We start from the raw sequence: 26,614 nt of genomic DNA, 5'->3' as shown, positions 1-26,614 counted from the left end.
ACAAATGCATGCACTAGAGTCCCTCCGTTTGTCTCTTTATTTTTCTTCCCCTTCTCTGTCAATCAGTTCACCATCTCCTACCAATCTTGAGGACAAAAAGGATTGACAACTTACTGAGTTGTCTGGCTTTCAAAAAGATTTGTTGGCGTGCAGATGGCCTCCAGGATTTGCTGAGCAACTTGTAGGATTTAAATAGAGACATAGAATAATGATGGTGTCAATCGTGATAATTAAGCCAGGCAAAACGCTGTACATTAGTACACTTACCTTTTGGAGTTTGGAAATCTACCAACATCCCAATTCATCATGATCTAGTTCACGATAGTTATCTGCTTCCTTTTTCCCCCATTTTGAACAGAATGCTATGATTTGATGTTCATTTCATTGTAACAAATACAGAGTGTATACTGAAAACAAAATAGGGGAAAATACATGTAATTTTAATCAGTACAATACCGCTAAAGTGGACAAAATGCAACCCATGAGGACACACACGATGAAAGCACATTTTCGGGAAAATGAAACGAAATTTCCTTGAATAAATGATGAAAATTGACAGACAGCTCTGTATTTCCTTAGGTTTCCCACAGACCCAGTGGCACTGGACATCGACCGCCAGTTCCTTTGGGGTCCCTGCCTCATGATTTCACCTGTCTTGGAAGAGGTAATCACATCAGGTTGCCTTGGTACCTGTCATTTATAAATCCGACGCTAATGTAAATGTTATGTACAGGGAGTAACTACACACACTCGTGTATTACGATACATACAGGTATCTGACTATACTCCTTCGACAATAGAAAGCTCACAAAATCTAAATTGATTAGCTTTTCTGAAATTTGAGAGTCTTGTCGAATAACAAATTGGAGACGATAACCGTATACCATTCATTTACTATACTATTCTTTACGTAGATCATGTGCTGAATTATTATTTAGAGTATCCCTTTCAAGAATAATGTATTGCTATTGACGTGAATGGTTTCAAGAAATGTCAGCATTTCTATTTCTTGTCAGTTCTAAAGAGCTATAGTCCTAACTAGCTTAACAACTTGTATTATGTGAAGAGACTATAACAAAACGTAGAAAAGTAAGTGGCGGTTAGATCTTACACCATCCTTCTTAGATGGAACATCGTCTTTTAAATTTGTGTGGTAATTTCGTCATCCTTTTGATTTATTATATATTTTCGCATCCTGGATGGATATTTCCACACAGGGAGAGACAAGTATTGACGCCTACTTTCCAGACGCCAGGTGGTTTGACTACTTCACGGTGAGTATAACCTGGCACACACCAAGAAAGTCTGATTTAAAAAATTATCGCCAGTGATACGTTCCTGTTTTGTGCAGTTGGACATTATCAAGATTCCAAGCATTTAATCTGGTGAATGTGTAATTTGTCCCTTCCCCATTTAGCCAAATACAGGCAGTACACAAACTGGCCATCAGATTAGTCCAGCTTTGAGAAATGGACCGCAAAACACTGTGTTAAGCAAAAGTACTTCAAAATTGTCTAAAAATTTGAAATGCGGACAAGAGGTAGTCAAGAAATAAAATGTTCAATTTCCAAACAACCCCCAATTTTCACACCTTTCATCAAGATGGGATTCTTTTTTCTTTTGGCATCTTTTTTTTCTTCTCGTTTTTAGGGTTTGGGACATTCATATGGTCATTTAGTCTTCGAGTCACAATTATGAGTTGTCCTTAAGAATATAAAATACAACAACAAATAAACAAAGGAAAAACTGTAATGCTTCGGAACTGCCTACACAAAACAAACAATTCCCTCTTCTAATCTGCATCTTTCATATCTATTTTGCGTAATTGGCTAGTTTGGCATAATTTTATGAAATCTGTAGAAGTGGTGCGGAGTTTTTTTTTTGTCACCAAGAGGATAGAGATAATTGATTAGAAGGATGATTTGCGAGGAAGAATTTACTAGCTGCTCTTTATGTTGCTGTTTTTGTTTTGTTTTTTTATATCTTGCAGGGGGAGGAGATGAGGAATGAAAGAGGCCATTTGTCCTATCTATACACACCAATGGAAAAAATCAACGTACACGTTCGAGGGGGTCATATCATACCGCGCCAGGAACCGGCCAACACTACAGTCTATAGGTGAGTGCGATGTTAGTGACTTAAGAATACTTACAGTCATGACATCTATTATGGGAGACTGAAGAAATATTGTGTGGACGTTGCAGTATAATGTCATGAAATATAAGCTGGTAGAACAATGTAAGGGTAACTGTTGAACATGTGATAGGTGTAATAAAATACATGTAATGAGAAATATCGAGTGTACAAATGAAGAGATCAAGACAATGAGTTATGATACGTTGGCATGTATGAAAGTGTCCTATTGTAAACCAAAGTCTGTTGGTTCTTGGTCATAAATTCATTGCCACTATTATGCAAAATGTGTGCTGGTGATAAAAGTGCATAAGCACGATTCATATTTCACATACAATATCCAATAAGGGAACACTTCTCCCACTATACCTTATACGATATTTTTCTTTATTCTCTATGCTGTTTGATATAATACGTTCGTGTAACCATGGCGACATTTGACAGTCGTCTGAAGCCCCTCAGTGTTTTGGTAGCTCTGGATGACAACATGGAAGCCATGGGAGATTTCTTTTGGGATGATGGCGAGTTAAGAGGTAACTCCTCATTCAGACCTAGTAGTGTATATCAACATTTATCTCTTGTCAGTCATGTAAGTGTAACTTTGATAAATATGTTTAACCAACTTGACATTACTTTATCTTTATAAGCAAAACAATCCTTGGTGCCATACATTAGAAAACATACATTTTTTAACTTAGCTTTTCTGGTTATCATTTTGTTGTATGTGCCGCTTTCTTACAATTTGTAGACTATCTCGAGTTGGCAGGGTTATACTTCTTGATGATTGTGATCGATTATTTCAATTCAAAACTATCCTCTGATAAAAGTAGAACAGAGCATCAATCTTCCTTTTTTTTTTTAGTTGTTACTGTAATCGCGACACGAAATATTAAAGTCACTGTTCACCATTGTGAACAGTGATTTCAATTCAATTCAATTCAATAGTGTATTTATTGCCATCATCAAAAAGAAAAGAAAAAGTTAACATAATCCAAAGTGATACAATTTTTTCATTTTTCTTACACTCGTCTGATAAAGGATTTTTTTTTCAAATACAATATAAAGTATATGCACGAATGATGTCATAAAAAAGAAACAATGCACTTTGCCATGGCAACAAGAATAGTGAATAATCACAATGATGGAAAACAGTGTTCCACTAAGAAAGCCAAGCTTGTAAGACGTGGAACACTGGAACAAAACAAGAACAGCATCAATTTGTTATACCAATAAAACATATTCAGTTTAAATTCTTCTATATACTATTGTACATTTACTCATTGATGATGCTGATACGATGAACAATACTTACTAGGATTTTAGAATGCAAACATATAAACTATATAAAAATTTTAAGATGTTCATGTTGTCACATTGGATGCATAATATGTGTAGGTCAATTGTATCACCAAACATTGTACCATTAAAAAAAATCCGTAATAAAGCCTAAAATGTATTCTGTCAAAACGATTGTTCACATTGTGTAAATTTAACAATACTTGGCGTTGATTATACTCATTAACATTTTTACATTGGTTGGTTCTATTCCTAACACACATTTTAGAACTATTTTGAAGCACTGAAGCTGGGTTTTTGTTTCAACTGCAAATTTTAGACAGCACCTTTAAATAATTATGAAGTAAAATGCTTTACTTGCCATGTACCACCCACTTGAATTACTGGTATAGTGTCGATACAGCTTACAATAATATATTATCAGACAGGCGAGAATATTCTTCTGTGTGAGTACATCCATCTTTTCTTTTTCTACCGTAGATTCGTACGAGAAAGGTGAATACAGTCTATTGAAGTTTGCGGCTTCTCAGGTAGGATACAGCTAAGATATCGCTCTTCTCTCTTTATCTCTTCCACTTTGTTTTTGATATTTGTATTGACCATTAGTTATTCGTGTATAGGATAAAAGCACAATACTTCCCCATTTCCTCACTTTAAAACCGATAACAAAGGATGAGTATAACTCATAACTGAATTACCGTTATTTTCATGCTTGGGAATGGGACCATAACCTTGAATGAATTTACGAAATTTCGTTTCCCACATGTGTTTAGGGGACGTTGACGATGTCTATTGAGGTGACCGGGTATACAGACCCAAACCAGCTTACTTTCGAGCACGTCATGATTTACGGCGCCGATAACTATGTGGAAGGCAGTGCTGTGATCGTACGTAATGGGACGGACGAGTACGACGCACCTATGGTTGAATTCGAACACTCATCTAAGGTGAGCATAGATAGAATAGATTTGGATACGGTGATATCCCTGAAGTGTATACCTTTAGCCCACGAGAAATAAAAGTTCGTTCTCATTTTTCTTCCTTAAAACTTTGTTACAATATCTTAAAAAGAAAATAACCTAGAAGTAGGCTACATTAAGATTATCGGGTTGTGAAGATATAGAGATTAAAAGCTTTTTCATTCAAGCCAGGACATGTATACTCTATTTTAGTAGTTTCAGACTCAGAGGGAAATTCTACCCCAGTACTCCTGGTGACGGTAGGAAAACCAGTGAAATGAAACAAAGTAAACTGAAAATTGCATTGATGTCATTGCTCTACACTACTGTCCATGGGTTTTGAATTAGGCTTTCATGAAATGTTTTGAACCGTTTAGAGATTAATAGCAGAGCAACTGTAAGCCCTTGCTTTAAATGTTTATCATGACTGATTGACCGCCGCAACCCAGGAACAATTTCATGCGAAGGGGATAATTTGTATTATATTATGTATTCATATTAGAAAGGGACATTGTATTGAGTAAATATGCGTGTAAACGATCGAGTGACATTTTGTGTCATTTACTTAGATGAAAGTTATTTTCTGAATGTGGAGTGGAGAATGGCAGAGTGGAATAATCATCTTTGACAAAATCTCTCAACTTATGTTTTGTGAACAACTGCCGTGACAATCACATCAAACTTTTCTCACTCTTTTATGGCTTGTATTGTCCAGATGCTGACGATTTCAGGTCTCGACCTCGACATGATGACACCCTTTACGATCACATGGCACGAAGAGTAGTCCAGTGACACATATTGGCACCAACCGAATCAAAAGGGCTTTTTACACTTGTGTTTCTTAACCCCGGACTTTCTCTGACCCAGGACTATCGTTAGTCCCGTACCAATTTTTTTCAGCTTTTTACACTCGCCAATTAGTCCCGTACTATCTCTTGTCCGGGGCTAAGGAGAAACCTGACCTTTTTACACTCGTATTTCTTAGCCCCGGACTTTCCAAACCACATGAATATTCATAACTACGCTGTGTACTGTACACGTACACGCACGCACCGGCAGCACTTGATTACCTCGTTTCTGATTGGTCAGTGAGGGTCGGACTTCGTCTCCGTCGCTTAGCCCAGGATTATTTTTTCGTTCTGTTTACACTCACTTGCTTGCCACCGCAATTGCGGTGCTAACCCCTGCTATTTTGCAGGGCCAGATAGTACCGTACTATCGGTGGGGCTAGCCCACTTTGGCAAAAACGAGTGTAAACAGAAAGTGGGCTAAGGATAGTCCCGTACCAACGGTGGGGCTAAGGCCCCCCCTTAGCCCCACCGTTGGTCCGGGGCTAAGCAAAAATTTACAAGTGTAAAAAGCCCTAAATTGTCTTTATATAGGGTTACAGTGGACTCCGGTTATAACGAAGTCCTCGGGATTAGCAGTTTTCCTTCGTTCTATCGAAATTTCGTTATAACCGAACAAATAACAGTAAAATACATAGATTACATAAAAGTTGCGACCTGAATTTTTACTTCGTTGTAACCGGAATTTCGTAATGACCGTGTTTGTTATACTTTATTTGACTCCTTACAAACTTTGTTCCTAAATGTAGGAGCTACCTATAGAGTTTCGCCCTCATTTCTAGCGATGTGACAAGTTATTCTTTACTTAGTACAACGTTTTTATATCACGCTGAAGACTGACGGTAATTGTCATCATAGAGGAAGTTCAACTAAAAGCAGTTAACTATAAATGATCATTTTGTCGCTAGAACGTCTTCGTAAATACCTCGAAATTTAGCTGAGATTGTTCAAAAGCTAGTTTTAACGACATTTATTCCACTCTGAGGATGGTCACCATTTGTTTTGTTGTTTAAAGCAGTGAACCACTGGTTTATCATTATCAGGGTAAAGAAAACATTTAGTTTTGGATGTAACTCTGGTGTGGGGTGCAGTGTGCATGTTTATGATCAGGGCCATATTATGTTCACTAATACTTGCGAAATGAATGGCATGAAATCACATGATAAAGCAGAGAGATGTGAAATCATTTGTGTTATTCATTTGAAACTTCATGAAGTGCACATAATCTTTCATTTGAATTATTTCCGCAGTACAACACAAACACTAAACAATGAGTTGGTCCGACAAAATTGAAGTTTATCTGTACTCTATATAGCACCCGTAGCGATACCTTTTAACCAATCACCACCTATCATTACAAAGTCCACATCAGATTAGGCATCAGTGAATAATTTGTATTGATTAAAAATTTCGCCGATCCGAAGGAAAAAATCAAGTAACATTAATTTGGCGAACCGGGACTCTTTATTTTACTGTTTATATTTAAACCCAGTGTAGCTCTATAGAAAGAACTCGATTTAACAACTCAGGAGAGCGCTTGTACCAGAAATTGACTTTCAAATGCGTTCTGTTGAACACAGTATACAAAACAGTATAAATGGAGACTACCAATGATATTCCACGACCTATGAAAAAAGAACGACTGAAAAAAGGGCGTCTCTACCATTACAAAGAAGATGTAGGCATTTAGCTTCGTCTGTGTTACCCAAAGTATGAGTTTAACCACTGTTAAGATTCTCACTGCAATCGAAATACGAAAACACGGGATTTAGAACAGACGCTTGTGAAGAGTGAAGAGATTTTGGAAAGATTGGAAAATACAAAAAAGGAATTAAGAGAATCGTATGATTATGTAAATGAAGGCATAAAGATTCGATCACGAGTTTCGTGGTATGAAAGTGGAGAAAGGGATTTACGATATTTTAATCAGTTAATGCAAGGGAATAAAAAGAGAAGTATTATTAAGAAATTGAAGATATCGGAGGGTGTTATTTGCAGTGATGAAAAAATTATAGCTGAAGAAATCGGGAATTTTTATAGTTGATTGTATAGTACATTAGATAGAAAGGATATAGAAGACTGGGATGTACGGGTTTTTTTTCAAGATTTACCAAAATTAAAGGAGGAATCTCGAGAATATTGTGAAGGTTTGATAAGTAATGAAGAGTGTATAGAGATGTTAAAAGAATTAAAATTAAATAAATCGCCGGGGAATGATGGTCTGACAACTGAATTTTATGATATATTTTGGCCGGAGATTGGAGGAGTAGTAAGAGAAGCCTTAAATGAGGCATATAAGTTAGAGGAAATGTCATCTTCACAGAAGCAAGCTTTAATTAAGTTAATTACAAAGATCTCTTTTTATTGAAGAATTGTAGACCGATATCTCTTCTTAATGTAGATTATAAGATTTTAACAAAGATTTTAGCTAAACGGATAAAGGAAGTTTTGAATGAAGTTATTTTGGGAGATCAAGTAGGTTATATTGCGGGAAGAAATATTGCGGAAGCCATTCGAATCATAGATGATATGATATTTCATACATCTCATAATTTACCAGGGTTTTTATTGGCTATAAATTTTGAAAAGGCTTTCGATGCTATTTCCCATCAGTTTCTTCAAAAGGTTTTGCTTTCTTTTGGATTTGGCCCGTCATTTCAAAAGTGGGTAAAAGTTTTGTATACAAATGCTTTATGTTGTGTTTTGAATGAGGGGGTTTCTACCGGTTATTTTAAAGTGGAGAGAGGTGTTCGACAGGGTGACCCACTGTCTCCTTATTTATTTATTTTATGCATGGAAATAATGGCGCATAGATTACGAAGAGATAATTCTGTACAAGGAATAAAGTTTGGCGATTAAGAAATTAAATTAGTTTTATATGCAGATGATATGACTATTTTTATACGTAATGAGAAATCAATTCATAGGTTAAAGATGTTTGAAGAATTTGAAAAAATGTCGGGATTAAAGGTAAAATGGATAAGACTAGAGTATTAAGATTGGGATCATATCAGCATTTGAAATTAGATACTAATTTTGGAGAAACAGTTGATTTTGTGAAGATACTTGGGGTTTTCTTTTCTTTAGATGAGGGAACGAAGGAAAATATGAATTATAAAGAGATTTTGAGTAAGATAAAAGTTCTTTTGAATTTCTGGAAACAAAGAGACCTAACCTTGATGGGAAAGATTCTATTACTTAAAGTACATATTTATTCAAAAGTTATATATCGAGCTTCTCTCACTCCATTTCCCAGGTGGGTTTTTGATTCTTTAGTCAAATTGGTTTTTGATTTTATATGGAAAGGAAAAAGAGATAAAAATTAGAAAAAATATATTGTTTTTAGATTATAGACAAGGCGGGTTAAAAATGATGAATTTTGTTGATTTAGTTAAAGCACAGCGAGTTATGTGGGGTTAAGAAACTTCTTAATAAAGATGAAAATATGAAATGGAAGCAATATTTTAATTTTGTTACGAGAGACATAGGAGGAGAATTTATATTTTTGTGTGATTAAATACCAGCGCTGTTGAAAGTGAAAGCTCCATTATTTTATAGGGATTTATTAGAAGTCTGGGTAAATACGAAACAAATGAGAAGAAATGTCAGTAATAGTTTGCATAGTGGTAATGTTATAATATTTAATAATGAATATATACGATTAAATAGAAATTGTATATATGATGAAAGTATGCATAAAAGGGGAGTTTATAGATTAAAACATATATTAGGAAATAATGGTGAATTGAAATGTGATAGATATTTTAGAGATTTAGGTTTAGGAGTTAAAGATATTTTTTGTTAAAATGTATTTATGAAAATATACCGATGGGTTGGAGGAGAAATGTGAAAGAAAAAGAAAAAGATATTTTGGAGACTGATTTTATCATAGGAGGGAAAACAATTGATATTAGCAGTTTAAGATCAAAACAAATGTATTTGCAATTTCTTAAGGAAAAAGAAACTGCAGTATCGATTTTTGATAGAATTGATCAAAATTATGGGTTTTCTGTTAGAGAGATACAAAATATATTTGAAGGCCAAGACAATGTACATTAAATAGCCGATTAAGAGAGTTTCAATTTAAACTGATGCATGGTATTGTTATACAAATCACCATCTTTTCAGGTTTGGTTTTACTGCAAGTAACTTATGCTCTTTTTGTGAAAAAGAAGAAGAAACATACAAACATTTATTTTACACTTGTGAGCATGTGAATTAATCTGGGAATTATGTGAAGAAATGATAGAGGATGTTGATTTAACAACTTGTACTTGGGAAGAAATTCTGTTTGGGTGGAAGGAGGATAATAGGGAAAATCATCAGTTGTTAAATCATATTTTAATTTTGGTTTAATATTTGATTTGTAATAGTAGAGAATTTTAATGGAAAGCCGCCTACATATAATGAAATGAAAAATAATATTCTAGCGGATAGATTTGAGGAAAAGAAATAAGCATCAACGAGGGGAACTTTAATCATTAATTTTAGTAAATGGGAAAATTTGAAAATAAGTATGGAAGGACCCGGATCCAGATGTCCACGGGGAAGGGGGGAAGGGAGGGGAAGGGTAGTTGGGAGAGGGAGGGGGAGGGGGTGATTAAAGAGAATATTGATTACATTTGGTTGTATATCGATTTTATTTGGGTGTATATTGATGTGTTAAATATTCTTTTTTTTTCTTATGAAGCACTGTTATGCTGAAAGTACAGCTCCATTTAATAAAAATATTCTTTTTTATGCCCCCTCCACGAAGTGGTGCCGGAGGCATTATGTTTTCGGGTTATCCGTCTGTCCGTCCGTCCGTCCGTCCTTCCGTCCGTCCGCAATGAATTTTGTGGACAGGGTAACTATCAAAACCTTTTGAGGTATCCTAATGAAACTTGGCATGTATGTGTATTAGGGGGTGAAGTTGTGCCTATCAACTTTTAGGTGCACATGCGCAAGGTCAAAGGTCAAAAGGTCATGGTCAAATACATAAAATTTCACTATTTCCACCATATCTATGCAATGCCTGAAGATATTTTCTTGAACTTGGTGTATACATGTATTACCCAATTGAAATTCTCTGGTGAAAGTTTTTGGTCATGAGGTCAAAGGTCAAAAGGTCAAGTAAAAATATCAAAACTTCACCTTTTTCTCTGTACCTTGGAAATTGTTCAAGGTATCTTCATGGAACATAGCATATATACAGTAGTGACTAGCAGTGATTATCTAGAGAATTTAGGATTCATGGGGTCAAAGGTCAAGGGCAACACTTCAAAATTTTACTATTTCCCTCATGTTTATGCAATGCCAGCAGGATTTTTTTTAGACTTGATGCATGCATGTATAACCGAGCAGAGATTCTCTGGAAAGTTTCTTTTCTTTTGTTTTGCCTCAAAGGTCAAAAGGTCAAAGCTCAAGTGAAAGTGCTGAACTAATTTTTTCCTCCATATCTCGGAAGTGGTTCAAGTTATCTTGAAACGTACTACATATTTAATGCATGTTCTGCCTGACAGTGATTATCTTATGAATTCTAGGGTCAAAGGCCAGATGAAAATCGTAACAATTTACTATTCAATACAGAAATTGCAATTTTTCTCCATACCTAGAAAATTACGCAATGCATAAACGTATGAATGGGTCAAAGTCAAGTTAAAATCCTTAAATCCCAAATACATGCTCTCCTATTCATCCAGTTAAACCTAGGTCAAGGAAGGTGAACATTCAACACATTTGTGCCAAACTTGTCATTTTAATATTTTGCCAATTTTGTGAAAATGCAATCACACGTTGTCCACATGTACTATCTATACCTATTAGGAGAATCATGCCTTATGGCGGAGGCATACCAGTCGCCATAGCGACATTTCTAGTAATGAATGCACTGTCATGCTAAAAGGACAGCTCCATTTGATTTTAATGAAAGTAAGTAAGCAGCGTATGTTTTGTTTTGTTTTTTTGGTGCATTGTATATTCTTTACGAATGCACTGTTTCTGCTGAAAGTACAGCTTGGCTTGATTTCATTATAATTGTGTTTTGTTGAATCGTGGATTCTGTAATACATGTGATTAGATTTATCATGAAATTGTATTGAATATGGAATCAATAAAAGATTATGGAAAAACAAAAACAATATATATTATAAGCAAATAGGTAGGCGTACTCATAGAATACATAGAGGACACCGTAGCTAATACGTGCATGCAAGAACTGTAGGGGTACAGTGGTATAGTGCATGAGACTCCTGACTCCCAATCAGATGGCCGGAGTTCAAATCTAGTCCAGTGCTTACGCCGCTTACGTCCCTGGACAAGACGATTCTACCCATTATGTCCCTCTCGTTCATGGTGTAAATTGGTGCCTGGCAACGCTATAGGGTATATAATGATAATGACAAGGTCCTCTGGTAGAGCAGTCGTAACGCTGATGAGGCTACTCTGGATAAAGAACATATTATTATTAACTAAGAATATCGCCGCTGGACGACGCGGACGGCCAGTGATGTGGTAACGCGAAGTTCGAGTGCATGCACGATCCTCGGCTGACATCAGGAGATTTTAAAACATGACTGTAACAAAATGCACTCGTCGTCAGGTCGAACCCTACACCACTGCGCTCAACTACACCCACATGCTTGCACACAACCCCATGCACAATCAGGTACGCCGCCCGCTCACACATTCGCAGCGACCGTCCTCGTGTTTACGTGCTAACGTATTGTTTTGTGCGCGGTGTGTGCAACCGACACACAGCGACGTCCTTGAATGTCTTCTCTTTGTGGTCGACCGGAATGTTTACAGGTAAAGTGAATGGCAAAACCCGGAAGAAGGAAAATACCAAGTGATATTGCCCGCTGATCTCCACGACCCTGCAAAATACCAACTGCAATTGCCTCGCAAAACTACCTCGTATGGGTAATAATGTAAAATATTGCCCAAACTGAAATGATATTGCCCGAGTCGAAGACGAGGGCAATGTTCTTTCAGTGCGGGCAATATTTTTCTGGTATCTCCCTTAAGGCCAGTCAATATCATAATTATTACCTATCCCCTAGGTATATTAGGAAAATATGTGAATACGGCTAAACACTATAATATAGATCAAGCCACATTTGACTACCTGTAGATCATCAGCATCGTGTCGAATACTAGTAATTGCAAAATTGTTAATCAATGTACATCATTCAACTCCAACTTCCAAGATACATATGTAGTTGTAACAGGCGAACTTCAAACATCTCAACGTATTTACACTTTTTTTTGCTTCTGTTTCAATTTTGAGAATCGTAATAACTGATGGTCACTGTGCAATTACTGAGCACAAATGGACTCGTCATCGTTTGACGCGTTGTGCTGCTGGAAGTAGTCGACCTTGTATGAGTTGATTTATTGGCGTTCTTCTGCGGTGCGTGTGTCCCAGATTTGTGAATGTCGCCTCTTTGTGATTGACTGGAATGTTTACATGTAAAGTGAATGGCGAGACCCGGATGGAGGGTGATACGCACTGATATCGCCCGCTGACCTCGACGACCGATCAAAATACCAACTACAATTGCCCCACAAAACTACCTCAGATAGGTAATAATCAGATATATTATATGATCTTCCAACTCTTCCTTCCATGACATCAATGGAACAAAATTATCAAGGAATGACGAAAATGTGAAGCCAGAAAATTACATAATCGTTACCTGTATAGTACTAACTTCTTTTTTCCAGATCTGATAAACACTTTGGTTTGGGTATTGGTTGATTTGGTACACCACGGCAGAGTGTTGTACAAGGACTCCTGTATTCAATTGATTCTGTCAAAAATTGACGAAGGAGCTCCATTACTCGATAGTTCAGATAGGTTGATTGTCCTGACGGCAAATAATCATGATTTACTGCAAATCATCAATAAACATTCTTTCTTAACATGCACGAATCTCTTGTAAAAGCACTAACGAGACTTTGATCATGCATTCATGTTAGGAAACTTGCAGGACCGTCTGTTGAGTAACTACCAAAGACAAAACAGATTCTGGTATTTCTCCACATAATAATTACTCAATCAACACTTTTTGTTCAAGACATTTGTTAAGAGTCAACTCTTTCTTTGCCATTGAGTCAAATGAGCATAAATTTCAGACTCATAATGTATATACGGAAAAGTAATTAATGTGGCACAGAATTAATGGGTTTAATAGCTATCCAATAATATCTTTTCCTTAGACTTGGCAAAAACATCTTAAATATAAAACTCAATCTTGCTATTGTACATTAAAACACAGGAACTGTCATTAAAGCATCTAGCTATACACAAACATATTCTCTATTTATGACATTTTAAAATAGTTTTTACCACAACCCCTCCCCATAATGTTTTGAGCACAATTTGAGAGCAGACACAGTATAAAGGAGGTGATATCACATTAGCTACTTTAATTGTCCTTAAATACGAACTTACTTACTTTTTGATCGACAACTTTCCAAATGTTCCACCAAAATGTGAACACCATGCAGATCGTTTGATTTCACTTCTAAAATTGCAAAAATCTCCCTCGTGTGGGAGAGGGAAACCTCCTCCCTGAGCCTCCTCAGCTCCCTCACATGAGTGTTACATTTAACATAGGGCCTAAACTTGTCCCCTAAAAAAAATACGACCCTGCTACCCACGTCCCTCCAAAAGATTTTTAAAATGGATATACGTCTCTGTTCCCATTCGTGGCTAGTGGACCCCCTTACTTTGAAAAACGTTCCATCGGGCCTACATGTCAATGGCAGCATCATACTCACTTGACAATTTGCCAGAGTTTTTCTCGAGTCAACGTTTTATACAACAGGTCTATGATGTCAGGGAGAGCCTATCTATACACGAGCATGCAGATTAGCGACAGCAAAGCACAATTTACTACACCAAAACACATATTGGCAGCGCTTTGTGTTGACATTTATTTCAGGAACATCCATACAATCGTTATTTGCCCCTCCCCCTTCAGCAAGAAAAAAAAAAACACCCTACAATATTATTGATATCAGCAAATATTACTTATGGTTGTACAAGGTATATTCTAGCAGGTAATGTGTTATATATACTTCACTGTTCAGTGTAACAAACAAGTATATTAATAGTCAAATACCGGTTAGTGATTGGCTAAACACAGTCACGTGATGGAGGCACATTCATTATGTTCGCCCATGGGCGAACAGTTATGTAATGTTCTCCCATGGGAAAACATTTTCACGTAACAAATGACTTCGTCTCGGGACTACCTCCCTCAATAGCATTTCAAACCCTATATAATGTTAATGGCACCATTCAGTGATTGAACGATGATTCAAATACACGTATCATAAAACATTTCTCTGCGTAATGAAATCAACCAAAGTGCATCATAATTGTGTTACATCGGATACAAAACTGTAAACACATACACGATATAAGTGCTGCCACATCATTGTTACCTAACTGTTAACAAACATCTCCTGCGCTCATTGGTCAGCGCTTTCACGTGACTGCCATACACGCCTCTCCTTTACTGAAAAGTATTTCGGTAATGCGCGATCGGTGTGACCTGGACTACTTCCCGTAAAAGAACGAACAGTGAAGATTGCTGCAAGAAATATATCATCATCTCAACAGAACTCACAAACAGGAGTGCGTTGAAACATTATAGCTATCATGTTCGTATGACGACTCCATGCCTGACAACGAGGTGCAATTTTGATTAAGTTCCCTCATTGTTCTGAACCTGACTGCGTGTCACCAGATAAAAAGTAAAACTCTATAAATCGTTGATATTATCAATTTTCGCCGTGACATCATCAGTCAAGGGATATTCGCTGCGGTTGAGTGGAGGTTCAGAAGTCCGTCCGTCTGTCACTCGACAAAGACTTATAGTGAGACATGGAACTCGGTGTGAAGATACTCGTCACGTTTATCACTGTCGTGGTCCTGATCGGGATCGGACTGGGAATCGGCCTGGCTAGTCTCTACTACGATCCCGGCGATGATGTCGTGGTGATTCCATTCGAGCCAATCCCAGAGCCTGCTTTCCGATTCAATTGTTATCCTGAAGAAGGAGCCTCTGAGGAGAGCTGTCTGGCCCGGGGATGCTACTGGGAAGAAACGGACGAGCAAGGGGCACCCTGGTGCTACTTCCCGAAGGAGCGGGATGTTCCCGGCTACAGAATGGTGTGTGTTATTAGGCCTTATTATTCCTCTAGCATTTTTTTTTCTCATACAACATAAAACGAGATACGCTTGCATTTTGTGTATTTGGACATGTTTAACAATATTCCGAAACTGCTACAAGAATGCAAAGATACTGCATGTATAAAGTTAAGACTCTAAACATAATTTTCTAGATGCCAAGGAAGAAAAAGTGTGATAACTCCCGTCACAACGTTTTGCTTAAGAAACTGTTCAATTCGCACACTTTTATTCGATAAATGTATAACATGAGGGTGAGTTCCACAGAGGAAAAATCAAACCAACCTTCCACATTTCGTCATTGTTGTTCATGTCTCATGTTGTGTTGATTTCCTACGGTAAGTTGCCAGCTCAACATAAAGTGTCCCAGATACGTTCCACCCTCTTGTCAATCTTCATTCGCAATAGACATTTTTGTTCGTTAGACCATTCATATGGTTTTTCTCCATATATTATATATATATATATATATATATATATATATATATATACATACCTTACATATATATTTTATTCTTTCTATATTTCTCCACCTTTTCCTCCTATTACGTGTTTACATCCTTTCACATCTAATTTTCCGTATCCGGGCACTTACCCCCTGGGCAACTACCCTCCGGATAACTACCACCCGGATAATTACCCCCCAGGTCAATTCCCCCTTATAGGGCAACAACCCCCCGGACAACTACCCTCCTAGGGCAATCACCCTCCAGGGCCATTACCCCCTAGGACAACTACCACCCGGTCATCTACCCTCCTAGGGCAACTACCCCCAAGGGCAATTACCCTTAAGACATCTACCCCCGGATAACTACCCCCTGGGTAACTACCCCCTGGATGACTACCCCCCGGATAACTGCCCCCCAGATAACTACCACCCGGATAACTACCCCCTGGATAACTACCCCTCGGATAACTACCCCTTGGATAACTACCCCCCGGAGAACTACCCCCTGGGTAACTACCCCCCGGATAACTACCCCCAGGATAACTACCACCCGGATAACTACCCCCCGGATAACTACCACCCGGATTACTACCCCCCCCCCCATAACCATACCCCGACCCCCCCCCCCGCCCCCTCCTGATACTTACCTACTGGACAACCCTCCCTCCCCCCCCCCCCCCCCCGAAAGAAGTACCACCCTTAGTAATTTTTCCATAAGTTCATAACACCATATCAGAAGATGCACCTTTCTCTTACACTGTCATCATTTACTCTTTTGGCTTGTCATTTTCTACCGTTATAACACATTAGAAGATAAACATAAGAAAAGGAGAGTTGATTTCACTGCAATTCATATTTCCTTAACATTAGCGAGGGACCCTTCGATATAAAGCCATAATTTCTTATAGGATTCGGGCACGGTTTTATGATAGTTATCAGTCCTGACAAGCTGTCAGTTCCACACAATTACCAATCGTTGTAGGTCGATCAAAGCAGGTCCATGGTAACAAGTCGGTGACTCGAGCTTATCAATCAAGCAGAACCCATGGTTTTATTGAAATTATTAGAGACTAACAAGATGTCATAACTGGCAACTTTTATCAAACGGTGCCCTAATCTGTCATAAGAGTAAGATTACAGCTTGTTTTACATACAAGTAGAATTGTGCTAGTTTTCAAATTAAATGTTCTCGACACTTTAAGGGGAAATCCAGTTCAAATATAAGTTAGTCTGATTAGAAAGAGTAAAATATTACGAGTTTAACGGTATTTCTTTTTTTTTTACAAAATACCCCTAGTTGTTAACGAAGTCTTTTGTCCTGCACCCTCTTTTTTAATAGATCTATAGAGAGTTGTAGTTGACAGAATCATTTTTACATTATAGGGCTGCTCTGTTTTATCCCGGCCATTTCAAGAGTATTTTTTTTTCACAAAAACTTGAATCCTTCTTGGAATAACATGCTCTTTAATATTTCGTAAGGGGTTTCTAATTTTCTCACCCAAAAGATGTTTAAAACCTGAAGTTAGGTCTCGACCAAAACCAGACGATATGTAGTGAAAAAAAAATTTTTTTTTTCCAATTCAAATAGCAAACGTACTGTTCGAAAATAACAATGAGAAACGTAATTTTCTGGGGGAGAGTTATTGTAAGAGGGGTGACTGTTTGGAGCCTAATTTTAATAGGGAGTAATTGTCAAGGGAGGTAATGCTCTGCGGTGATCATACCAAGGAGGTGACAATCTCTTCCCACATTCTTGATATACTAGTTGTTAATGCCCAATGATGCAGTAGGGCAATTCTTAAATGAGCGTTAACGGTATAACAGTAAAATAGTTACAAAATTGATGAAACAATGCAAAGAGAGGAAATTAAGACAGAGACGAAAAACACAAATAAAGATACAGTGCACTCCCGTTACAACGAACACGGTTATAACGAAATTTCGTTATAACGAAGCAAAACTTCTGGTCCCAAAATTATCGCCATTAAAGTCTATGGTAGAAAATTCGCTTATAACGAAGACGGTTATAACAAAATTTTCGTTATCACGAAGTATTTTCTGAGCACCACTGACAAAGAAAAATAAAGGAAATGTGCTCCTTTTTATAACGAAATGCGGATCGCATTCGAAAATGCGTAGCGGAACAAGAATTTTTAAAGCGTCTCTGCATGAGCGAACGCATCATTGAATGTTCACTCCGTGTATCACGCACAGTTTCCGAGGGGAACTTGCATTATTGTAATACAATAATCTGAATTCAGATAAGGTTTGTTTCATTGTTCCGAAGTCCTTTAATACAAAACACACAGATTCTGATACAACAAAATGTCCGTAATAGTTCGGAAATGAAATATTTAGCACATTTTGGCGTTATTCCATAACAAAGGTTCGTTAATCCGATAATAGAATATGGTCCTTATTCTCATTCTTATACGGTTCGTTAGTCCTAACATGATAGGAATTCCTAAAACGTTCGTTAATCGGAACATTACAAAAATATCGTTAATCCATGGTGAAAAAAGGAGAGTACACTAACAAAACTTATGAACTGCAATCCTTATAATCGTCTTAAGATAAATAAATCTTCGAAATAACTAACCTTTCTCATTTTTTTTTTCATTAACAAAATTTCTTCGGAATAACGAACCTTATTTCATTTTCGGATGAAAAGGCCTTCGGAACAACGGACTTTCTGAATAGTGAACCTTTCTCACTTTTTGATTTATAAACCTTCAAAATGACGAACCTCATTTCATTTTCAGATCAACGAACCTTCGGAAAATGAACAATATATTATTTTGATCTATATCATGAACTTTCGGAATAATGATTCTTCAGAAATGCGAACCTTCAGATAAACAAACCATCGGAATCCCGGGAATGGCGAAACTTCGGAATAAGGAGCCTTCGGAGTAACGTACTTTAGTAAGAAAAGAACCTTTGGAATAGCGAACTGTAACCAAATCCTACACCGTCATTTTCTACACATGTGTAACAACACAAACAACTTTATGCTCTTTTTAAAATGTAATATTTAAACGAAATTACAAAGGTATTCTCCCATCTCACATAGCTTTCCAGCGTATGATGAGGATTCAACAAATAGAATTTTTACGCGTGGTTTCCTTCTTTTCCTTATACATTGCATATTATATTTGTTCGGTTATAATGAAATTTCGTTAAAACGAAAAAAAAAAAAAAAAAAAAAAAACTGCCGGTCCTGAGCATTTCGTTTTAACGGGAGTGCATTGCACATGAACACACACGAGATAAATCCCTTGTAATGAGAGAAAGAGGAAAGGTGAGTAATGAATGACAGAAATAGACTACCTTCACGGTGGACAGAGAAAAGCGAGAGGGAAGAGGAAGATGATGGGTCAAAACCAGGGCACGTGAGGCATGAGATATAAGCTCCTCAAAATAAAGAAGTGTTACATGGAGTTGTGGTAAACGATAGACGATTGTGGTTAAAAAAATATTGCAAAAAGTATAACTCATTCTGAAGTGTAACATTTCTTCAAAATGTCTTTAATTCAATGGTAAAGGCATTCAAACTTAAAACATCTTTTATACTATACTATCAAGAGAAATCCGAAATTTCGGAACAGTAAAAGAAAATACAGATTTAGCGAAAATAGTTTTGGTTAAAGGCATTGACATTTACTGGATTACCGGGAAGGATATGAAGGGACAGCTTCTTGTTTTATGAACATAGCGTCAGAATACAGAGGGAGAAACTAAGCTTGTACATAAATCGTCCTAAATGCAAACGATACAAATCGTAAATCCTTAAGATGTTGTTTTCATAAGATGATGTCTCAGTATGGCATCTCCGTGATTCCTGGCAAATAATACAAAGAACTTCGTTTTCTGTAGTAATGATATCCTCTTTATTAAAAGTAAGAGTCGGGGGGGGGGGGGGATGGGGGGCAGTGACCCGGGAGGTAGTTACCCAGGGAGTAATTGACGTGGTGCACTGTCCTGGGGGTAATTTTCCTCTTGATAGTTATAGGGGAGGGGAAGTTGTAGGCCTACTTATCCGGGGTAATCATCCATGGGGAGTTATCGGAGGAGGGGGTTATTAACCTGGGTATAATTATCCTGGTGGTAATTATCGGGGGGGGGGGGTAGGTATCCGGAGGGTAATTATCCGGGGGGGGGGGGGGTAATTATCCGGGGGGTAATTATCCGGGGGGTAGTTATCCTGGGGGTAGTTACCCAGGGGGTAGTTCTCCTGGGGGTAGTTACCCAGGGGGTAGTTTTCCGGGGGGTAGTTATCCAGGGGGTAGTTTTCCGGGGGTAATTATCCAGGGGGTAGTTATCCGCGGGGGTAGTTATCCAGGGGTAGTTATCCGAGGGGTAGTTATCCAGGGGGTAGATTTCCTAAGGGGGAATTGCCCTGGGGGGTGATTGCCCTAGGAGGGTAGTTGTCCTGGGGGTAGTTGTCCTATACCTGTATATAGGGGGTAATTACCCTGGAGGGTTATTGCCCTTGGAGGGTAGTTGTCCGGGGGGTAGTTGCCCTAGGGGGGAATTGCCCTGGGGGGTAATTATCCGGGTGGTAGTTATCCGGAGGGTGGTTTTCCAGGGGGTACTGTTCCTAGACCCCTAATTTTCTGCCCCTCTCTCATTCTCTATTCATAGAGTCGTATTTCCCCTAGTAGCAACAAAAAATGATATGCATATACAAGTAGTAAACCTTGAATTTCTGCCCCTTATCACGACAGGTCGGGGATCCCGAAGGAACCCGTCTGGGCTGGAAAGTCCTCCTTCAACGGCGGGACACGCCAGTGCGCTTCGCTGGAGCCGTCCAGACACTCGAACTCCAAGTTGAAATGCACACACCTAAGCGACTCCGATTTAAGGTATTCCAGAGTCATGCCATGTGTTTCAATGAGGGTATAGAAATAGTTACCGTACACGTATACACATACATAAACACCCACACACACACACATACTGTAATCTATTTGACCTGACGTATAAATGAGGAAAGAAATGATAAATAAGTAAATAATATTATGTAACTAAGTAGCTAAATAATGATAGAATGTAGTACATATGCATATACATACGGTCACAGTTATAGTGGACTTTAATGAAAGTATAAAAGTCAAATCACACAAATAACACAGAGCCTGCATGTTTTGACTAAATCAGTCATGAAATGCATAGCATATAAACAATAATTTGAAAGTTTCACAATTCTTTTGAAACAAACATGTATCTCTTTCGCAATAACACGAATTAAACTGTGATAAGATGGTGGTATCAATTACTTTTCATAAGGCATGCAAATTCAAACAAAATTGACTTATTGAAATCATGTTTTCGATTATGAATCAGCACCTAAAATCGCTCCCCTCTAAAAGTGGAACGATTTTTAACTTATTACAGCTACCCACGAGATCTGGTGCAAAGGGTAAGCATATGATGTATTTTTTCCCTTTATTTCAGTTTTCAAAGAAAAATGAAATGTAACGAGTGATTTTGAAGGCGACATTATTATCTACTCATAGTATTTGCATGCTGTCGTTTATAATTGGTTGATACGCATACTATAGCTTTACAGAATCGCTGAAGTTGAACTGTCTGTGTAAGTATATAGTTTAAATGCATCATCATAGCATGTGTCTATTGTCAATAGGGGCTGAGTTGTTTCGTGTTATTACTAGGCACATGAATCAATTATGTTGAATCAAACTGAATAGAAATGAATTGAGGCATATAATTATCTTCTTCTTAAAGTTGACCGATAACGACAATGATCGATACGAGGTTCCCACTATCGAAGTCGAAGAGCCCGCTGAAAAGCCTGACGTCACAGAGTACGACATATCTTACATCCGGGAACCGTTTAGCCTCCAGATTATAAGGGTCAGCACCAGAGAAGTCATGTAAGTCATTCTTTTTTTAAATCATATCAGAAAAACAATAACACTACCAATCACGTGGAAGAGTTTCCATGATATCTTCGATCAAATTGATATTCGAAATATAATGCTCTTCCTTTTAAGATTTGTCTGTTTAAGAGGGTAGAAATGTAAATAGACGTCGAATAGACTAAGTTAGTGTATTAATGATATAAATTGTCAGATAAATATGACTACTCTTTAAATCTGATAATCTTCCCGATTTTGCTTGGAAATTTATGCCACAAAGAGACATCTTTTTTCGATCAACATGAAATATCAAGGCAATATATTTTCCCAGGCACTTCATCAAACTAGTGGTACTTGACGATCCATACTGAAAATGAACACACATTGCATACACGTATATATAGTGTGACTTTCAACAAAGCAAGGACTGTTGGAGCAAAGTTTTATCAAATGCACCAAAAATAGAGCGTAGTTACCATGGATTGTTTCTGTTGAATTTTGTTGGGGTTGTTCACCTCTAGTTTACATTCTAGTAATGAAGTGGGACCGTTTATGACTGAATTACTCTGCCTTATCGTTGTAAAACAAGGACCAGATAGTGGTTGCTCCCGATTTCATATGACAGCGACCTGAATCCTTCGAGAGATTTATTCCTCCGCCTAGATTAGCATCATATGCTGGTACTGCGATTGGTGTTACACTTAAGTGGTGAAGCACCCATGAAACAAGATCGTTTGCCACTGTCCGAAAAACTAGAGCAAACAAAATTATTGGTAAATCGATAACAAATTATGGAAGATAAGTCGTAAATGGGAATTTTATGGCTATGTAATTGTAGAGCGTGCATAGGAAACGCCTCTCATTCAAAGGTCGGTACTCTAAACAAGAATCAAGTAAACAAGAATCAAGAAATGATTGCTTCGTTCCAAAAATAAAAAATGCAAATAGTGGTATCGTGACAAAGATGAGTAAAAGCAATCTCTGGTTTAAAATCAAAACAGGTCCAGCAATATTACAGAAACGAAAATTAAAGTGCTCAAAATCAAACAGGTGCTTTCAATTTCATCATGAAATCATGGTTTGATTGTTTTTCTTTGTTCACTTATTTCAAACACACAGTATGCAATTACATGATCTATCCCATGTTCATCTATTTTGACTCTCTCCGCCCCATTACAAATTTCCCTAAAAAACTAAGGTGGAAAACCAAATAAGTGAACGGTTGTGTTCAAAATCAAATCGTGTCTTTGTCATAGATTGTCTCAATCAACGATCAGATCAATGCAGCAAAACCAATTTCAAAAGACACTGTTAAAATGTAATCAGAGCTATAAAACAGAACTCAGACTCGTAAACATTTGATTGCATCTTCGGGTACAATCTATACGGAAAGTTTGAATGCATTTAATCACTTTGAAACGCAAATAAAATCAAGACAGTTGGTAGGTTGCTGGGCTGCCGACAGTGTATATTATGTAACAGTCTTACCTGGCTGTACTGAAGTAAATGGGTGACTATGTAGTGTTACTCGTTTCGTGAGAGTCATTATTGCTCAGGGTCACGTATTCTCATGCATGTCACAACACGAGTAGCAGACTGATGGTTACGTGCATAGGGAGGTCTGTTTGTTGGTGTTCGTCTCTTGCCAGTTTCCAGATAAGTGTTCGAGGGAAGGAGGCTTCCTGTAACTTTTCACCATATAAGTCATGATGGCTGACATTTTAAGCTTCTTTAATGTTGAACACTCAACACTGGGGACAGTACTGATAATCTTTTGACTATCAACTGCGTGTTTTCTTCTTCTTCTTCTTCTTCTTCTCCGGAATATTGGAAAGGGCCGTCGAGTTGAGTAACAACAAAAAGATAACGGTCCCACCCAGGGTTGAGATTATGCATGTCTACAATAGATCTGAAGTTATTTACTTTTGGTTAACATTATGACTGGTAAGGAAGCATTGGCTGCTTATAAGGAAGCAACCAGGAATCCAACGGGTCTAAGTCCCTTCGGAATGAAGGCAATGAGGATAAGGTGCCTTTCCTATGTAGGGACACAACCGCTTCAGCCAAGATACTACTATAGGATCAGGGACATCGTGATTGGTCATATCATATCTACTGAGCTACAACAGCACCTCTAGCGGATACTGCATGGAGAGTTTTGTATAAAATGAAGCTGCTCATTTTCATTTCAACTGATTGGAATCTGTTTTTCTTGTTATTTCCTCCCCCTTTTTTTGTTGCTCAGAAAAGTCCTCATTTTATGAGCTTAGAGTCAGTTAAGATGAGAAAGATGATTCTTCAACTCGTGGTAATAACAACATAAATTATGACAAAGATACAATAAAAGCAAGAAGATAAGTGTGCTGAAATGCTTTTGTAAAAATGAAAAAAAAATAGGATAATGCTATGGCCTATCAAAAATAGCGTCATGAAATTCATGTTACTAACAATGAAAGCAAGATGATACAGTGATATTAGGAACAATAAAGCGATAATTATAATTCTTAACGTCAGAATTGACACATCCTAGGAGAAAGTTATAAGAAAGATTGTATCCACAGAGAAGATACCATAATTTAGAATACACATAGCAGCAGCGAAACAGTCACGTGTCTTTCAAAAGAGGTAAGTTTTTAAGTCAGATTTGAAGTGTAAATGTTTCGTCAATTTTCGAGGAACACGGGGAGTACATACAAGAGGGACAATCATGCTAACTGGGGAGTTTCGTTCAAGCTTGATTAACGCTCAAACCGGTATCGTATTTGAGATAAGATATGGCTATAGGCATGGCTGAAAAGGAGGGTTTCTTTTGACACAACTTGTATTGTGATCTTTTGACAATTATCAGATTTGATACCTCCGTTGGAGTCTTAATCTACGAGGATCAGTTCCTTCAAATCTCTACCCGTCTCCCCTCGTCCAACCTGTACGGCTTTGGAGAGCACAACCACCGACGCTTCCGGCACGATCTCAACTGGAAGACCTGGGGTATCTTTACCAGGGATATCGGCGTTTATGTAAGTCATCGTCATGATCGTGATTACTTTTTGTAAAATTTCTCTGTCTGAAATATCAACGGTTACGTAAATGTCGTTATTCCGAAGGTTCGTTAATCCGAAATAAGGTTTGTTGACATCCGAAACGAAATAAGGTTCCTTATTCCGAATAACAATCAGTGGCGAAGCTAATGGGGGATGGTATCTGTCGAGTAGTTTTGAGGTGGGAAGGGGCTGATTTATCACGACCAGGAGAGCACACAAGATCCTTTCAAAGGAAATGATCGGTACAAGCGTGTGCAATTTTTTTTTCTACCTGTGAGTGGCTTATTATCATCTTATAGTATTATAGCTGTAGTTACGTTGAATGATATGTAAGATTACGTTTTGATATAATTATGATATGCGTAAGGCGCTTAGAAACTATGTATTAAGCGCGGTAAAAATGCTAATTATTATTATTATTGTTGTCATTCTTTTTCGTCATGCATGGCTCATTCTGATGATGATGTAGAAGAGAGGTAAGGGTGACATATATGAAGGAAACAAATACTTCTTTTGTCCATCAATAACACAATTACAGATTATCATTCTAGCAAAATAAGTATGTTTATCCTGTGTGTTTATAGGCATGTCTATGTGTGTTCGTATGTGTATGGGTGTGCGTTTTGTTTTGCTTTTTTTTTTATTTAACTTTCACTGCATAATATCCAGCAATTTTTCTTGTTTTGATTACAACACATTAGTTTGTCGCTGAATGAAGTTTAGGCCATCTTCGGAATTTAAAACATTATTCATTTCTGGATTACTCACAGGCCTTATTTCATTTTCGGATAAACAATTTTCGGATAAACGAACCTCAGGAATAACGAGGCTTGATTCATTTTCGGATTAACGAGCGTTCGAAATAACGGACCTTATTTCATTTTCGGATTAATGAACCTTCGGAATAACGAACTTTACACTGATACATGTACTACCACAGTCGCTCTCCCTCTTTTTTTTTCTCTCCGCTACCTACCATCCTACCTCTGACAGGGTCCAGACAACCTCTACGGCGCCCATCCTTTCCATATGGTGATCGAGAATGACGGAAACTCACATGGCGTCTTCTTCGTCAACTCGAACGCGATGGGTGAGCTCATGACTATTTTACTCTTTTCGTACAAAACAACAAAATTGAATTTTTAAATAGCTGTTGTTGCTGTATATCCACACATGCGACCCCCATTGTATATCCTATTTATATCTAAGGGACAGAGTGTTGTTGCCTCCTTTTTTTTGGGAGGGGGGGAGGGGGAGGGACGGTATGGCTACACACAACCTTGCTCAGTTTGACTCGGGAATCGAACCCGGGTCCTGCCGGATCTGTATGGAAGCAGACGTGCTACCGACTGATCCAAATCGCCATCCTCTCTGTGATTTCTGAAAGTACTGAAATTGATTTCTGTATAGTCCTGTCAACAAGCTCATAAAATATTCCTCGTCACATTTACCTTCTAGAGGTCGTCTTACAACCCACCCCTGCCTTGACATACAGAACCATTGGGGGCGTCCTCGATTTTCACGTCTTCCTTGGCCCTACCCCGGAGAACGTGATAAGTCAATATGGCGAGGTAAGTCTTTGGTTCAGGCAATGAGATACCCTTTAACTGAGGTTATTCTGTGTCTATCTTTGAAATAGCTTTACTGAATGAAAGATTGACTCAGCTACTAACGGACTTTGAGATAAACAAACCACTCTCAGGAACAGTTAAGATACCAAGTAAATTAATGGAAATATACATCTTTTTTCATACTTACGTTATTGACCACGCCCTTTTCCAATACATAGACCATTACTTGATCATTGGTTCAGTGATGTTGCCTTAC

The 26,614-nt window shown here is 37.8% G+C and overlaps 1 protein-coding gene across 1 annotated transcript in view; it reads left to right on the top strand.

Annotated features, from left to right (window-relative positions):
- Nucleotides 1–26,614, top strand: part of LOC139745275 (sucrase-isomaltase, intestinal-like) — a 128,265-nt gene that overhangs the window by 86,893 nt on the left and 14,758 nt on the right. Inside the window, exons 40-52 of the mRNA XM_071655676.1 lie at nucleotides 580–664; nucleotides 1,218–1,274; nucleotides 1,991–2,118; nucleotides 2,578–2,666; nucleotides 3,910–3,959; nucleotides 4,203–4,376; nucleotides 5,104–5,119; nucleotides 15,109–15,398; nucleotides 20,592–20,729; nucleotides 21,613–21,761; nucleotides 24,595–24,767; nucleotides 25,788–25,877; nucleotides 26,246–26,358. Coding sequence (XP_071511777.1) covers nucleotides 580–664; nucleotides 1,218–1,274; nucleotides 1,991–2,118; nucleotides 2,578–2,666; nucleotides 3,910–3,959; nucleotides 4,203–4,376; nucleotides 5,104–5,119; nucleotides 15,109–15,398; nucleotides 20,592–20,729; nucleotides 21,613–21,761; nucleotides 24,595–24,767; nucleotides 25,788–25,877; nucleotides 26,246–26,358 — 1,552 coding nt within the window. The remainder of the gene's footprint in view (nucleotides 1–579; nucleotides 665–1,217; nucleotides 1,275–1,990; nucleotides 2,119–2,577; nucleotides 2,667–3,909; nucleotides 3,960–4,202; nucleotides 4,377–5,103; nucleotides 5,120–15,108; nucleotides 15,399–20,591; nucleotides 20,730–21,612; nucleotides 21,762–24,594; nucleotides 24,768–25,787; nucleotides 25,878–26,245; nucleotides 26,359–26,614) is intronic.

This window comes from Diadema antillarum, unplaced genomic scaffold (genome assembly GCF_040938485.1).
Source record: "Diadema antillarum isolate AM-2024a unplaced genomic scaffold, OU_Dant_1.0 seq00001249_RagTag, whole genome shotgun sequence".
Taxonomy (NCBI): domain Eukaryota; kingdom Metazoa; phylum Echinodermata; class Echinoidea; order Diadematoida; family Diadematidae; genus Diadema; species Diadema antillarum.
This window is presented reverse-complemented; position numbering and strand designations above follow the sequence as displayed.